General features: G+C 36.8%; 1 protein-coding gene across 2 annotated transcripts in view; it reads left to right on the top strand.

Annotated features, from left to right (window-relative positions):
• LOC127970048 (thyroid adenoma-associated protein homolog) overlaps positions 1–16,467 on the top strand; it is a 100,012-nt gene that overhangs the window by 34,551 nt on the left and 48,994 nt on the right. For both annotated transcript variants that reach the window (XM_052572250.1, XM_052572251.1), the window contains exons 26-27: positions 2,843–2,932; positions 6,797–6,928. In XM_052572250.1, the coding sequence (XP_052428210.1) occupies positions 2,843–2,932; positions 6,797–6,928 (222 nt within the window). The remainder of the gene's footprint in view (positions 1–2,842; positions 2,933–6,796; positions 6,929–16,467) is intronic.

A 16,467-nucleotide genomic window follows, 5' to 3' on the forward strand; every position in this document is an offset into this window, starting at 1 on the left:
ATTATTATCACTGTTGAAAACAGTGCTGCTTAATATTTTTGTGGAAATACGTTTTCAGGACTGTTTGAAAAGACTAGTTTATTTTCACAAATAATTAAAATGTGACTCATACACCACTTTTTTTGTGTGTGTACCTAAAACAATAAAGTTGTATAATCTTTCATTTGTTTATCGAACACACATTTGTTTATCAAATCTGAGTTTTAGTAGCTGTGAGTTCATTAATGTAAGTGGGGTTTGTTTGTGTTTCTTGGGTTGGATTGCTTTTCAAACATGTTTAATATTTCAATTTTAGTTTTTTTGTTTTGCACAACTATAAAAAGTGAATTTATCTGCTTCTTGCCATTAAAACAATAATAAGAGTCAACACGAAGCACTCAGAGTAATGTTTTCGTTGGTCTATTTGGACTAGATCAAAGGAGTCGAATCAGAGTTTGAAAAACGAATGATACACATCTTAGTTAAACACTGAAACGAAACCAAACAAAAGTCTTTAAACCATTGTATAAAACATATTTTGACAAAGTAATGACTTCAGTTGCACTCAAGTTTATAAACAAGTCCAGCATCTGATACCATCTTCTCGCATAGGTAATTTTGTTTGGACTGTTTAAACGCACTTTTTTTTCCTCTCTTTTATTTTTGCAGTAACTTGTTTGACTGTTTTCCTACGCAAAGAAGATCGTTTGTTAGTTTGTGTTTGCTTGTGCTTATCAGAATATGATCTGAGAGTTTACTTGGACCTGAGACTTTTATTGGATGACCTCAGTCATCTAGTGAACAATACAGAGAAAATATGTTTGTTTCCTGTTCTCATGATCTGAATGTTATTTACGTTACACAAACAAATAAGCTGAAGAATTACTGTAGTGTGTTTGTGTGTGTGGTCTGTATTTGTGGTTCTGATGGCCCTATGCGACACACTCAAGCACATTACACGTAATATGCAAATTTATATATTCATTTGTGAATGTAAGTAATGACAATGGAGTGGTTAAAGATGGTGTGAGCTCGACAGGCTGCATTTATGGACATCTTGGAAGTGTTTTGCCTGGAAGACTCGAATCCATACTGAAGGTATGTAGGGTTGTGTTGAGCTTAGCTGTAACCACATCTGCCCACGTCAGAGCTTGTGTGTGTGTGTGTGTGTGTGTGTGTGTGTGTGTGTGTGTGTGTTGCTAGCATGCAGCATGTGGCCAGTCTGCAGATGTAGCTGACCCACCTTGTTACCATGACAGCGCCCTGGCCTAAGTTCAGACCAGACCGTGTGCATTAGCGGTTGAAACAGGATGTGGTGTGTTTATGTACGTGTGTATTTTACATAGCTGAAGTCACAACATGTGTGTTTGAAACATTGGCTCTGGAGCTAAAGTTAGCCCTGTATGGGCTGTTTCAGTTAGACATGAAGAGAAAAAATGTTTTACTAGATGGTCTATCTTAAACACAGAGGCTTAGCTAAATAAAGATATGTTTATGTGTGTCACACACACACACATACACTTTCACTGTCTGTCTTTAACACACATGCGTTTGTCTCGAGTGAAATTCCCATGGTTTATTCCAGCCGCGCTGCTTTCTAAGGAATAAACAAGCAGGGCCTGTGAGCCGCGTGTCCCTGCAGCGCTCCGTCAGAGGCTGCACTAATGAGAGCTTTATAGAGCTGTAAAGAGCGCAGACTTGAGGAAGTGGTTTACAAACCAGACCTTTAAAGGTTGCAGTCTCTTTCTCTCCTCTCCTCTCCTTGTGTGTGTGTCACTTAGGCTCTGTTCCAGAATCTAGTGAGCTGTCTACGTAGGCAGCATGTTCCTGACACAAAGGATGTTCCAAAAGGAAATACCTTCTTTTGGCAGAATTGCACCTATCCATAGCTGAGGAAATGATCCCATAATGCACGTGATGTGAAGTTACTCTTACAATAGTTTTTCATTGTAATATAAAGCCTGATATGCAGTAGGTCAGAAAATTCACACTTTTGACTGAAATCTCAATGTATTTATTCTTGATAACTATATTTATGCCAGACATTGTTATGACACACCTCTGCATGACTTGAACAACTGTTTTTAACTTGCACAAAGGTTTTACTCTTCTATAGTTCAGTGATGGTTCTGAATGTGTTGTGAGTCTTCTGTTGCTTTAGTAAGCAATGCAGCATTGATTAAAAGATAAACCGCACATCCTTGTTTCACTGTTGTTGTTGACATTGTGGTCAGGCAGACAGTTTGTTTCTTGCCTTCAGTTTAACGTAATTAACAACAGGTCAGAGAGGGCAAGCTTTCAGCTGAACTGCACACATGCATTTTAAACATTTTCATAATGCTCTTGCTCCATCTATGTAAAAAAATGCACATTTTTGGAGGAGCAGGTTTTTCTAGCATATTTAATTCAACTTCTCTGGTAGTTATAATGATATGACCTATTTCAGGGCCAGAATTACACTTTAAAATCAATCAGAGCTACAATTAATTATGAGGATGCATATTTATGAAGATGCATATTAACACGCTTATAGCATGCAGATATTTCTGCCCTGTATTATTCATGTTAAAGTCAACCTTTCAGACTGAAGCTGCCATTTGGGTGTAATAACAGAACTTTGTTTTCAGCTACAAAAAAAATAAAAATACAGAGCTGTTAAACCCCATAAACTAAGAATAGGCTGTCTAGTCTGCAAAATACTGTTAAAACAAAAAGTCTCACTTATGATACTTATCAGCCAAACAGAAAAACTGATTACCAATTGATGTCAGATTAATGTCATTCATTCGTCATTTCTTATCTGATCTAATCTGCAATCCTACACACACTTTAACCTTCATTTCTCTCACTCTTCTCTTAACAGAATGACCGGCCGAGAGTTTTTCACTCGTTTTCCTGACCTCTATCCCTTCCTCCTCAGTCAGCTACAGGAAGCTGCTGACTCTGTGAACAGGTGAGAATTTCCCAACAAAAGGCCCCCCATAACATCACAGGACCCCGAAATGTGTATGCGATTTGCGTCGGATGTTGTTAAAGAGCTGAACGATCCCAGCGTTCGCTAAACGGACCCAGTTCTTCTTCTCACCCTTCTTTAATTTCTCCGAGGCCCTTGTTCAAGATCGTTTAAGTGCCCCATCAAGCCTCTTTAGACCAATTAAGCCTTTTTGACCACATTGATGGACAGATTCCTAGCTGAGATGGCTCGGATAAGTAAACCGCGTGTGGGAGTTTCGGCCATGTTGGCTCTAGACCTCGCTCTTCGGCGGCTGTGAAAACATGCTAAGTCTCTTATCTCCCTCAAATAATTTCTCCACAGACTGATGCGCCACTCTTCCAAATAGCACTCACGTTGTGCAAGAGGCCCTTGAGCCAATATTATCTTAATATGTATCAAATTATTTTAATGCGTTTTCAGTCTGCCGTTCTCTCCTTTTAGCTTAGAGTGGTCTGACTCTTTCCCACGGCCTAGTCTTTGCGTCCCGCTTGCCAAGCTAGGCTCTGCAACACTCGTATTTTATACCGCCTATAAATTATTTAGCATATAAATAAGGGTAGAAAGAAGTGTGAAGAGGTTTCCACCACCCACCTTTACCAAATATGAAAAGACCATCACAGGGTGTCTGGGGAGGGGGGGCATCATTTAGCGTGATTGAGAAGTTTTTCCTATTGAAGTTCAATCCAGAATGTTTCTTTTATCTGGAAAGTATATGTTTCTTTTATCTGGAAAGTAGACTGTAAAGAGCGTGTGGGAACGCTGGAATACGGTTCATCGCCCTCCTCGCAATTTGTAAACCGGTTTGCGATAGGAAGATTTCACGAGCACGGATGAAATCGTGATGAATGATTTGCCTCAGCTTGATGGGTTTCTAACAATTTTAAACGTTTAACATGGGAAATGAGTGCCGAGAGGGTTCGGTTGGACATGCACCAGAGATGAAATGAGATGAAAAGACCGGGGCAAGTAGAGCCAAGACTGAAAGTCGCTCTGCTAATCTCACATTCTCTTCCAGGCTTATCACCTCTTCACCCTCGCTGAACTTTTTCGCTCATTTTAACATCTTTTTCCATTCCTCTGGTTCATCATATTTCATTGGTTCGTTCTCGCACTCCCCTTCCAGCTTTTTATTGAATGTGCATGATGTTTAACACTTCAGTCTCCCTGGGCTTGGTGATGATCTCAAGTTCTTGGCTGTCCCACACTGTGCCTGACTGAAATCAGACTCTAAATGCATTATCCGGGCCCTGATTAGCAAAATAGCATTTCCTGCACTCTGGCCTGGGGTTTACTGGCTCCTGGGACCCCTCGGTGGTGGGGAGTTTGGCCATGTTTGATGTAATAATGACAAGCGTATCCACAGCTGGCAGCTGTGCCGTGGAAAGCGCATGGACTGCAGAGAACAGAACAGATTTTGGCCCTTTCACAGTAATAGAAAGATATGAGTAATTTACATCTGTGTGTTTTTCTGTCCATTTTTTTTTCATGTGTTTGCTCTGGCTTAAGTCTTGAGTTTCCACTGGACTGTCAGAGAAACATGTGCAGAAATGTAGTAAAAGAGAAAGGAAGTGAAGGGTCATTGGTTTAGTAATGGTGACCATGTGTACATGTGCTCATCTTGTCATTGTAACTGTTAGAAGCTGTATGTGTTTGGAATGGCTGGTTGCTAATTCTGAAACATCAGCTATAATATACAGGTAAGATAAATTATGTATGTTAGTAAGTGCAGTTAGTAAATGTTTGTTTAATAATTCGAGAAGTTACACTTGGGTAAGTTGTTTAGGATAGCACTGTTGTATGCAAGTTAATGATGGACTTTTAAAGTTATAAAATCACATATAGTTCAGTAAGTAACTTATATTTGTGTATGGAGAAAGCCATTTTAAGCTATACTAGGTTAATAAGTTGGAGAAGTTATGAAGTCATATATTGGTAAATTAGGTTAAGTTATTTATATATGTTAGTATGTGAAGAAAGTTATTTTCATTAAATTAGATGGATGAAGTCACAGGTTTGTTCAGGTAGTTGCTTTAGTAAGTGGAGGAAGCTATGCTGGTAAAATAAGAAAGTTAATCTTAAAAGTCAAATAGAGGTAAATTAGGTTAATTCCATTAGTTATTTATATTAGTAAGTGATGGAAGTTAAGCAAATTTAACTTAGACAGATGAATTAGTCCCACTGGTTAGTTAGGTTAGTGGATTGAAGCTATGATAGTAAAATAAGATAATTTTTAAAGACACATACAGATATGTTAGGTTGATTGTATTAGTAAGTGATGGAAGTTACGCAAATTAAATTAGACAAATGATAAAGTTACACAGGTTAGTTCACTTAGGGTTGTAAGAGGATGAAGCTATGCTAGTTAAATGAGTAAGAGAAGTTATAAAGTCACATACAGGTAAGTTAGTTGGGTTAGTTAATTTTGTTATACGGTATATGTAGTAAGTGATAAATGTTATCCCAGTTTAGTAATTAGAGAAGATATGAAAACAAATCTAGATAAGTTAGTTTAAGGTTAGTTACATTGGTATGTAGAGGAAGTTATGTTAGCTAAATGTGTTATACACGCTAAGTAAGTTAAGAAGTTATGTAGTTACATACATATGGCTTATTTCTATTAGTTATGCGTGTTAGTAAGAGGAGGAAGCTATGGTAGTTTAGTAATTAGAGAAGTTATGAACAAATGTAAGCCAGGCTAGTTCAGTTAGTTTCTTACATTTAGTAAGTAAAGGAAGTCTAGTTGGAGTTGGAGACATTTATGAAGCCACATACAGGTAAGTTAGTTAGATTAGTTCAGTTAGTAATATACAGTAGCTTAGTGAGTGAATTAAGCTTTGCTAGTTTAAGCAAGTTATTTTCTGTTAGCAAAACCAATCTTTATTTGTGTTAGCCGTGGTAGTATCTTAAGTTTTGATAATGTAACCAACTAAGGTGAACTACTAAATTATTACATAAGACAAGGAAGTTAACTTGTTAGTTAAGGTAGTTACATAATAGAGGTGCAACTAACAATTATTTTTTCTGTCGACTTATCTAACGATTATTTTTTCGATTAGTCGACTAATCTAACGATTATTTTTATTACAATAAATAATTAATCTAATGTTATTTTTTAATTAGCTAATGAATCCTTTGGATAACTTTACAAAAAAAATATAAGTACAACTTCTAATATAATATTTCAACCTTTATTCATTTTCAACCTATGTGTTTGAAGCTTTTACCGTATAAAATAATAGAGGTAAAGAAAATTATTTTACTATGGTAAATATGAGCTTATGCTAGCGTTTATAATTAAACCACAGTAGCCATAAATTTACAGTTTATGAAACGCTCGTTTTTCCAGGCGCGTCCGCACTGCATCGAGTTAAGAACATCTCAACTTTTCAGAATGCCGCAAGTGCAAGAATATCAAACCTGAAACAGGAAGTTGGTCACCAGATCACACGGTAACTTAACCAGTTAAACCGTAACACCGGAGAGTGCCAAGATGTTTTCCTCGGAGGTGCTCGTGCATCGCAGTTGTGCTGCCGTGGTACACCATATCGGTTTTGCAAAGGGAACAAAGGGCCATTGTATTTGTCCTCTGTTTAAAGTATTCCCATACTTTTGATAACAGTGGTCTCTGTTTTCGTGATAGAATGCAACTTTCTCCATTTGCAGTATGCCATTATGCGAGAAGTAAACAAACAGTTTGATGCGTCGACGCATTTCACGCATGTCGACGTATTTTTGTAGTCGACGCGTCGTTGCAGCACTATTACATAAGTCAAGTATTTTAGGTGAGTAAATGTAACGTATTTCCCTTTGTCTCTCTTTCAGTGATTCAGGGCAGGTGAAGCTGCACCCCAGTCTTTTCTTGTTGCTATTGGTTTTGGGTCGTCTCTACCCATCTCCTATGGATGGTTCATCATCTCCTCTGGGATTAGCTCCCTTTATGCCCTTAATCATCAGGTAGGTTTAGACATTTAAATCATCTTTAAGTGCAATGCTGACCCAAAGATGAGCTGCACTGAATGTTTTAGTTTTGTGTTTTTCTATCTGTCAACTCTGCTCAGCTCTACTCAACAGCTACTGTTGCTGTTCCCATTTACACATTTTTTTCATTGTTTAGACAGTGGAGAAAAATATTTTTTGGAACACATTCTACAAGTACCTGTAGAGGCATCCAAACATAGAGTGAAGGATATGTCACGGTTGTGATGCCATAGCTAGGAGTAATCCTTTCCACTCCTGTTTATGTGTCACAGAACAGTGTGTTCCTCCAGCCGGGGAGCAATAGATCTATTCTGATGAAAGAAACAATAGCAGGATGGTGTTTGTTTTGGATCAAAATAAGGGTGGAGAGGTCTTGCTCTCACTGCTGCTTCTGATAACAGCTCCTGACTTTGCATGCTGGCTGACATCATTTGAAATCTCATTGTATGTTGAATACTTTTTGCAATTTCATCAGTTTTCAGGTAAAGCTATAAAATAAGATGAAGGCTCTGTTGCAAAACCCTTTGAGCTGCCATCATAGGCGCATTCCAAAGCCTAAAGGGTTTTCTAAAAAGTTGGCCCATGCACTCCAAAAATGACAAAGAAAACCAAACGCAAAATAAAAAATCCACTGCTTAACTGAAAAAACGTTAGCGTTTTTAGTGGCCTCTTTTTGCGTTTGTCTGGATTTTATTATTTTATATTTTTGATCTACATGCCTTTTTGGAGGTGCAATGAGTTTTTGGTTACTCTTAAGAAAAAATAAAAAAGCAGTTTGTGCCTCTCATTTTCCTTCCAAGATGGCCAACGAGTCAGTTTGTAGTTTATAAACAGTTACAATTCCTTCAGTAACCAGATTTGTTTATTAAATATTTCCTTGTCAGTCATAAAAATATCCTTTGTACCTAATTTATGTGTATTTAAGTAAATCTGAGTATTTTGCTGTTAGCTTAGCAACATGCTAATGCGATACTCTTTAAATCGATTGCGATTCAAGTCCCATGGGTTACTACTAGGGATGTCAAATTTCGATTATTTCCATGATCGATCGTCGTTTAAATTAACGATCAATTAATCGATTAATCGTTAACCATAATACTGCAAAATGAGTCTATTGCAGGCACGCAGTCAGCGGTATGACAAGATGTGCAAAAGCCACACACACACACACAAAACGCTTTCTCACTTGAATTAAAGAGGTTTTAGTCTGAATAAAATGCTAGTAGCATGATTATAAAATGAATAGATGCGATTATGATCATTTGATAAAATGAAGAGAGCGCGCCATACTTTTGAGGTCATTTTACTTTGTTGACAGTTTCCAATCCCGCACGGAGAACGCTGAACGCGCCTCTTTAAATGGTTTTGTGGTGCTCGTTGTTGTATTTTAAAGCACAATTGCAATGTTTTCAACTGACATTATTGTATAAAATTATCCGAAATGTGGAGCGCGTGTGACTGCGCTGCACATTAAGTGAACTACATCGGCGCTGCTGCACCAAAACACAGTTGCTCACATTAATTTGATCCTGCTGGATTCTGTCCTAGAAAATGTCAGATTTTTAAAAATCCGGCATACAGCGCATTAGATCGTGACAGTGCATGGGTGCACACGAGGATGAGCGAGCGCGGCTTTGGCTAGATTTATTTGGAGGTTATTGCTCATGTCTCATTCGGCACAAATCGAAATGTTTCCATATTCGCAATGTATTTGAATGTTAAACTATTATTTATAATGTAAACTAGGCTTATACTTAACACGCATTCGCATATAGACGGAAAAGATGATCCTCTTCATATGAGCAAAAACGTCCTTGGAACAGCAGAGAGGACCGGTATACTACGGTCTATTTAAACTGACCAGTTTAACCTTTTAATGTTTAGTTGACATTTTATTTTGATAATGAACAGACTGCGATGTAAGTTTGAATCGCTAGAATATACGTGTGCAGCAGGCTCCGGGGCGATCGAAACAGCGGAGACATTAAAAAAATATATATTTTCCGCAAAAGTGTTTACTTTCATTTGTGCACACTCACAATAAAAACAGAAGATTTGTGCTCTTGTAAAATAAAGCAAACAAACAGAATGCGTTGTCATCCTTTTTTTTTTTTTTTGTGAACTTATGGTGCGCCCACACTTCTGTTTTAAATCCGTTAATCTAAATTAGCCTATTTAAGTCGGATATATTTCGCATAGCCTATTTAAAAAAAAAAAAAAGGTTTATTTTATTATCTTTCGCTTTTAATAACTGTTTTCGCATCTCTTACTGTGGTAAACATGGGAAGGGAAATTAAAGATTTCATGAATTAAGAATTCGTTCGATTTATTAATTTGTTCCCTTATTTCACTTAAATCATGGGTTATTTAGGGAACAAAATTAATGAAACATGGACAATTGCCACATTAATAATTCGTAGGAATGAATTAACAAGTTGTAGGAATGAATAGACTACCTGTCCTGTCACTGTGTCCCGCAGCCCTGCAAAGCGCACGATATAAAACAGTTATCTGATGAAATGATTAGTAACTACATTTCTATTGCATTTAATGTTGAAGAACTTTTATGTTGTTTCTATTTTAATGTACTTTAAAGTTTAAATCACATTAAAAGCTTAATTTGTACATTGTGAATGAATGATGATGCTTTTATATATCGTCACCGTCACTCACAGCCGCTCGCACGTGTTGAGTGCGCACGAGCCGCACGCAGCCCAACATTGAATCGGTTAACCGACCATCGATAGCCTTAATCGATTGCATCTCTTATCGACAATTAATCGATCATCGATTAATCGTTGACATCCCTAGTTACTACCTATGTTGTGTGTTCCAGTTAGGCACCTGCATGTGTAGATCGTAGACGCCAAGGCTATTGGATGATTTATTTTTATTTTTTAATAAGAGCAAGACCTTCTATGTAGCATTGAAAAAATAAAAATGTATGCTATATAAATGGGTCGTTCATAAATTTTCATGCATGAGCACATTAACTTGTGGTCGCCCGTGTTTACAAATCAACATCTGTTTAATATTAATAACGGCTTAGTGGAGTTGTTGTTACTCTAATTAACATGCAAAGTGTTTACCATATTACAACACAGAGGTTTCTTTCAGTGCTTCCTGTCAAAAATGTTGACCATTAAGTGTAAAAATGATTATCCTCGCCATCTGCTGTTTAGATTGATGTGAGGGTATAGTTGTTGTAAGCTTAGTCTTGATTTGAACTGTTATGAAGAACAACATCTTGTGGAAGAGAACTTCTGCTGAAACTGATGGTCCAGATAGTGACCCACTTCTGATCAGAACGGTGAGCTCAGCACGTTAGATAACAGTTACATGAGCATGTTTGGGCTTCTGCAACAACTTTCTTTAGCTGTCTTTATATTTTAGCATGGAGTGTTCATTTATTTTTGTTTGTTTTTATTTCCTTGATAAGGAATCAAAATAATAAGTGCAATTAATTGACATAAATGATGTGTGTGTGTATATATATATATATATATATATATATATATATATATATATATATATATATATATATATATATATATATATATATATATATATATATATATATATATATATGGCTGGATATATGCATTAAAAATGACAAAAATAAATATATTTTTTTGTTTTTTATGTATCTTTACTTATATTTTATGAAGATTTTTTTTAAGCCACTGAGTAGCAATAAACAAAAGCAAATCCTAAATGTGAAGTTTCATATTGTTAAAAAAATAAATAAAATTAATGGTATATATATATATATATATATATATATATATATATATATATATATATATATATATATATATATATATATATATATATATATATATATACATATATATATATATATATATATATGGTAATGCCATTTTAATTGTAATTTATGTTTTGCTTAGTTTTCAAAGTAAAATACATTTTACAAATCTTGAATGGTTTATTCATAGATATCATTAATTTATCAATTTATTTTTGTTGTTGTTTGTTTTTGTGGGGGTCAGGGTCATAAAATCTATTTAGAAAAAATAATGATAGATTTTTTTTCTGCATGCTTATTACATGTTATCCAAATTGCCTTTTCAAAAATGATATTTAACTTCCGTATCAGTTTTTATAATGAGAAAAGATTTAGCTAAACAGCTTACAGTTTTTTTTTTTTTTTTTTTTTTTTTTTTTTTCAAGAATTGACCAATTCTAATAAGATTTTATGATATCAGGACACTTGCAACACCCAGATATTTATGACCTTATGGCTTTAACACTGTTATACATATATTTAATAGCATTTTGAAAGCCCTGGATCATTGTTTGGGTGTCAGGGCCTGTATAATATCATAATTGTGTTATGAGCCCATGTGTGTGCTACAGACATCTGGAGTGGAGCAGAGGTGTGGAGGGGCTGGAGAAAGGGTTCAAGGCCTTAGGTCTGGAACACTGATAACACAGAACAGAGAGAAACAGATCAAGCTCACGACTCTCATGCACTCTGGGTGATCAGTGACACCATAAAAAACACATGGCCACATATTAGCAAATGTCTCAGCCCTTCTGACTCAAACGCAAGACCGTCTGATCATCCTCCCCCTCTTTAGTTAAACCATGTCACATTATGGATGGATTTTCCTAATAGTCAAGGAATGACAGGAGAGTCAGACCTTCGGATTAATAGAAGGATCCAAGTCAACAGAGTTCTGCCTTTCTCAGTTCAGGGACGCAAGGGTTAAGAGATTGGAGGATTGGGGTCTGCCTGCTTCTTGTCAGTGGAGGTATGTAGGCCCATTCACCCAAATGAAGCCCACATGTAGAAGATGTTAAATATAGCTTGGTTTTGGCTTCCACGGCCCGCTCCTCTCCCTTAGGCATGTATTTGTGAGCGTCTGGGTGTCCGGTGTTGATCCGGCCTCTCTTTACAACAACACAAGATTTCAGCAAAGCATTCGAGGAATCTGAGTTGGTAATTATTGTGCTGGTTGACATACGAGACAACCCATGATTAGTTACCTGAGCAGACTGTGATTTCATTCCACAATCAGTGTTGAATTCTTCTTGTGGAGTTGTTTTCATAAGATTAGGCCCACAGTGTTGCCTTCGCAGTTATAAATCCTAGAGATCTGATCTATTTGCTGGTCACACTGTGAATTTGTATTGTGTGCTTAAGCCTTCAAAGCTTCGTCTTCGTGTCAGAGTAGATCTGTTAAGCTCCACTCTGTGAAATATTTGAGAAATAAGGCTTTGTTGGGATTTACCACAACAAGCTCTTTTCTGTTATCCAGACTCTAAGAAAACATGAGTGCATTTGAATTCGCCCGAATCTTGCACTCGTGAAAATTCATTCGTTAATATTATCACACACTAGACAAACATGGGTTTACACTATGTGCATGAGAGCCGGGACAGGAAACCCTGACGATTTCCCATCAGAAATATTTTTCAGAAAAAGATTATACAAAGGAGGCTTTACATTGATTCTCCTAACATTACTTTTTGCCACGGTGTGTTATTTTAGATTTTTTAATAGCTTTAATTTTAGTTTTTCCAAACTTTTAAGCCAGATAAACATGTTAAGTGAGGGAAAACTTCATTTTTATCCACAAGGAATTGGATTGGGTTGTGAGAAATAGGCATTGCATATCAAATTGTTGTTGAATTTAACCAAGTTGGTGGCTGAGAAATTCTGAGATATCCCGATTTTACTTCTTCTTTTTGTCCTCCTTTCAAATCTTTTTATTGACTTTATGTATAGTGATGAATCAATTTTGAAAACAAGACAAGTGTGTCTTGCTAGCATGATGGTAATCTTATTTCCTTGCTGTAGCTGCCATTTCTGGTCTTGAGGAAATGCCTAACAAGGTTTGGGGTCTCCATCGATGTTGAGGGCTTACATTAGTGTGTCAAATACCCTTGACCTGTCAGCCACAGGCATGTCCAGAACATATGTAAGTGGTTGGTTTGAAACTGCTTATATCTACAGTAGATTATGCCTTGTAGATGAGCTGTACAAGTCCAGAAAGTCACACCACTGGTCATTCAAGATGGAAATTTCTAGATCATATTCCAGTAGGACACAGTGAATCTCCATTTATGGTTCTAATTATGGTTTTATGCTGTTGATGTGTCTGTTGAGTGAACTTTATTTACAGGGCTGAGAAAATCAAGAACCACATCCTAGTACAGATCAGGAACATTAGTTTTGAAGAGGGCCATTGATAAGTCAAATGCGGGATCGGGGAAATCTCTGTATGGTCAGACCATTGGTTCAGCCAATTATGAATGCATAGGGTGACAATGAATTTATTAAGAATTAACTGTGGTTACAGTTATTCATGAGTTTGTGCAACACATTATAAGGTGCATTACCAGTAGGGGTGCGCGATAAATATCGTCCGATAATTAATGCGCATCTCGTCAGTAAAGCCGGTTCTCTAATCAGCGGTAAATTCCATCAGGTGCGTGTTTTCACATAGAGCAGCTGTTACTACACAGAGCCGTTGTTAACTGACTAGCTGCGCAAATAAACGCTGATAATGAAGTGGATTTGCGCAGCTTGTCAGTTAACAACGGCTCTGTGTAGTAACAGCTGCTCTATGTGAAAACACGCACCTGATGGAATTTACCGCTGATTAGAAAACCGGCTTTACTGACGAGATGCGCATTAATTATCGGACGATATTTATCGCGCACCCCTAATTACCAGGAATAATTCATGGATCAAAACTACTTTTTTTATAATGCATTATATTATTCGTCAAATCTTGTGATCTTTTGATTTCATGTGGTGGACTTCAAACTTGTTTTAGGCAGATAGTCCAGCAACGTGCAGGTCGTAAAAAATCAAGTGTGTTTATACACTCGTGCGCTTTCTGGAGCGTGTGATGGAACTGTATGTACTCTCTCATTTCATTTCTCCAGTGCACCTCAAGAGCCAGACGAACTCGAATAAACAAGATGTGTTATGGTGCCCTCGCCAGGTGCTGTCCAACACCCCTCTCGGCCTGTTGTTTTCGAGCCATACTAAGATTAGGCTTGTTTGGTGCTTGCAGACTGTCGAGTCATACTTGGGGAAACTGTACCACCGTGCCTAATAAGAGCCAGATGGTCTTTGAGCCATAATGGCGGGTCGAGACTGAGAAAGCCCCCTGGAGATGACTCGCCTCAGACTGCTGTGTTTCTAAAATTACACCCTTCCAAATTGTCATTTCCTCTCAAAAGACTTTTAATGGGACATATTAGCACTGATAGTTAACATATGAGGCCAGAAAGGGGGAATAGTACAGAATTGGGCAGTCATTAGATCTAAATATGCGTTTCTGCCGATGTTTATGCATTTACTTGATTTACATTTAAAAGAGTAGTTCATCAAATCGGTATGAACTTTCTTCCGTGACGCAATATTGCACTCGTCACAGAGTCTGTGCAAATTTAAGACCATAACAGTCTCAAATATGTTTACAAATATCTGTATTATTATTTTAAGAGATCTTAAATTTGCGGTCAGAAAAGCAATGATACTGACAAATTTGATTATTACCATTAAAATGCAATGATTTAAATTAATACATGCAAGCATGGCATTTTAAAAGTCAAAACTATTGTGTGGCAATTATTACATTTCTTATTACTTTGCTTTACTACTTCCAGAGACGACAACAAATACTTTTTCTAAATAACAGTCTTAGTGTTGTGTTTCAGACTTGTTTGTAATTCCCACATTATGCTTAAAATATATATATTTTTTCCTGGATTTAATTTATATTTTTGTTACACCGTAACATGATTCAATATTTAATATATAAATATTTAACTGGTTTGCATTATTATTGTATCAGATTTTTTTTTTTTTTTATCAGAGGTTTTATGCATGTATAGTTCCAGTTTCACATGGAAAGTATTGAAAATGTGATATACAGCTTGTACACTATATTCAAAGTCTTTTGAAGTCTCATAAGTCCTGTAAATCTTGACATCCACCAGATCTTCTTGGCATTTCATGAGTTAGAAGTATGTAATGTCTGATTCCTGAACAAATCATCCTTTGAATTGTAACACAAAACTTGATTAATTTAGATGATTTATTCTCAAATTTGATTGATCCAGTTTTAAATTGTCCAATGATCTAGCACTGACGGCTTACTGTAGTGGAAGATCATAAAGACTTGGAATGACATCAGTTTAAGGTAATGATACTATGTAAAGGAAATGTGAACACAAAAGGTTAGGCTGGTTTTGTGTGTGCTGTGTCTTTGCAGCCACAAACAGCCCTGCATCATGTGACAGCTCGAGTCTGTGGACTGTTGTCATGCTGTGACTGCTGAAGGCAACATGTATGCCATGTGGGTAACTGTGGATGTCTGCATGTCATTTTAATAACCCTTAATATTAACCATGCTAACCATGACCTATCACTGGCCCCAGGCGGGACAGTGGGACACTGCTTTTTTCCCCCACATGACTTAATTTGGTCTCCGTCACTTTCAAAAATATATATTTTGATTAAGAATATCCATTTGTCAGAATTAGTTTTTAGATGCACACTTTGACATTTTGAGGTCTGGCCACAACCCAAATTCTGTGCTTGATTATAAAAAAAAAAAAAAAACACTGACAGGTTTTATGTAGATGTCATTACAAAACCGCCATTATGTAAATATCTTTATCTAAATGTAGTCATTGAGCCTGTCCCTTGACTCCTGCAGTCTGGCTGCTTAAGAGCACATGGTCGCAACAGGAAGCGTGCAAGACGAGACAAAAAATGCGAAAGCTCAAAGTCCTTTTTGTTCATCTTGTTCATTTACCCACTATAGGAGAGTACAGTAAACTAGCTTTTTAGCTGAAAACGTCAAAATCATATACAGGCAACACAAAATTAATACCCGTGACTCTTGATGATATATTGAAGTCTTATGAAGCGAAACGGTCTGTCTGTGCAAGAAACTTAACCTTTATTTACAATATCATTACCTGTAATTCATCGACAATGTCGAATACATTTTTCGAAGCACTATTGAAACTAATCGTATCCCATTATTCATCATGCTAAGGAACTCCCATTCCCCAAAATTGTGGGAATTTGAGGAAAACATTCAGGATAAGTTAAGCGGTTATAAAACACAAACTGTTGGTTTAGAAAGAGGTGATTGACTATTCTAGCTCCAGTCCCAAACATTTGATGGATGTCGTCGATAGAAGAGCATGATATCCCATAGTCAGTGTTGTACATTGTTTCTTTCCCAGAAACAGTAGTTACATGTAACTTAAAGTTTAATTTGTTATGACATAGGCTTAATTCGCCTCCGCAGAAGTTGTTATTGTACAGATTAACATGACCCCTTTAGAATCCATATGACATTCATGGTTTGAGGTCAGCAGATCTCTGTTCTCTAGTTGTGGTTAGGTTTGGTAAAGAATGCGAATGTTAACATGAACTCATACCTCCATGCTCGCTTCCATCTGCTGTCAGCAGATCCCAATCACGGCTTTGCTTGTTTCTATCTGTTCATCTGTCAAAC

Source organism: Carassius gibelio, chromosome B13 (assembly GCF_023724105.1).
Source record: "Carassius gibelio isolate Cgi1373 ecotype wild population from Czech Republic chromosome B13, carGib1.2-hapl.c, whole genome shotgun sequence".
Taxonomy (NCBI): Eukaryota; Metazoa; Chordata; class Actinopteri; order Cypriniformes; family Cyprinidae; genus Carassius; species Carassius gibelio.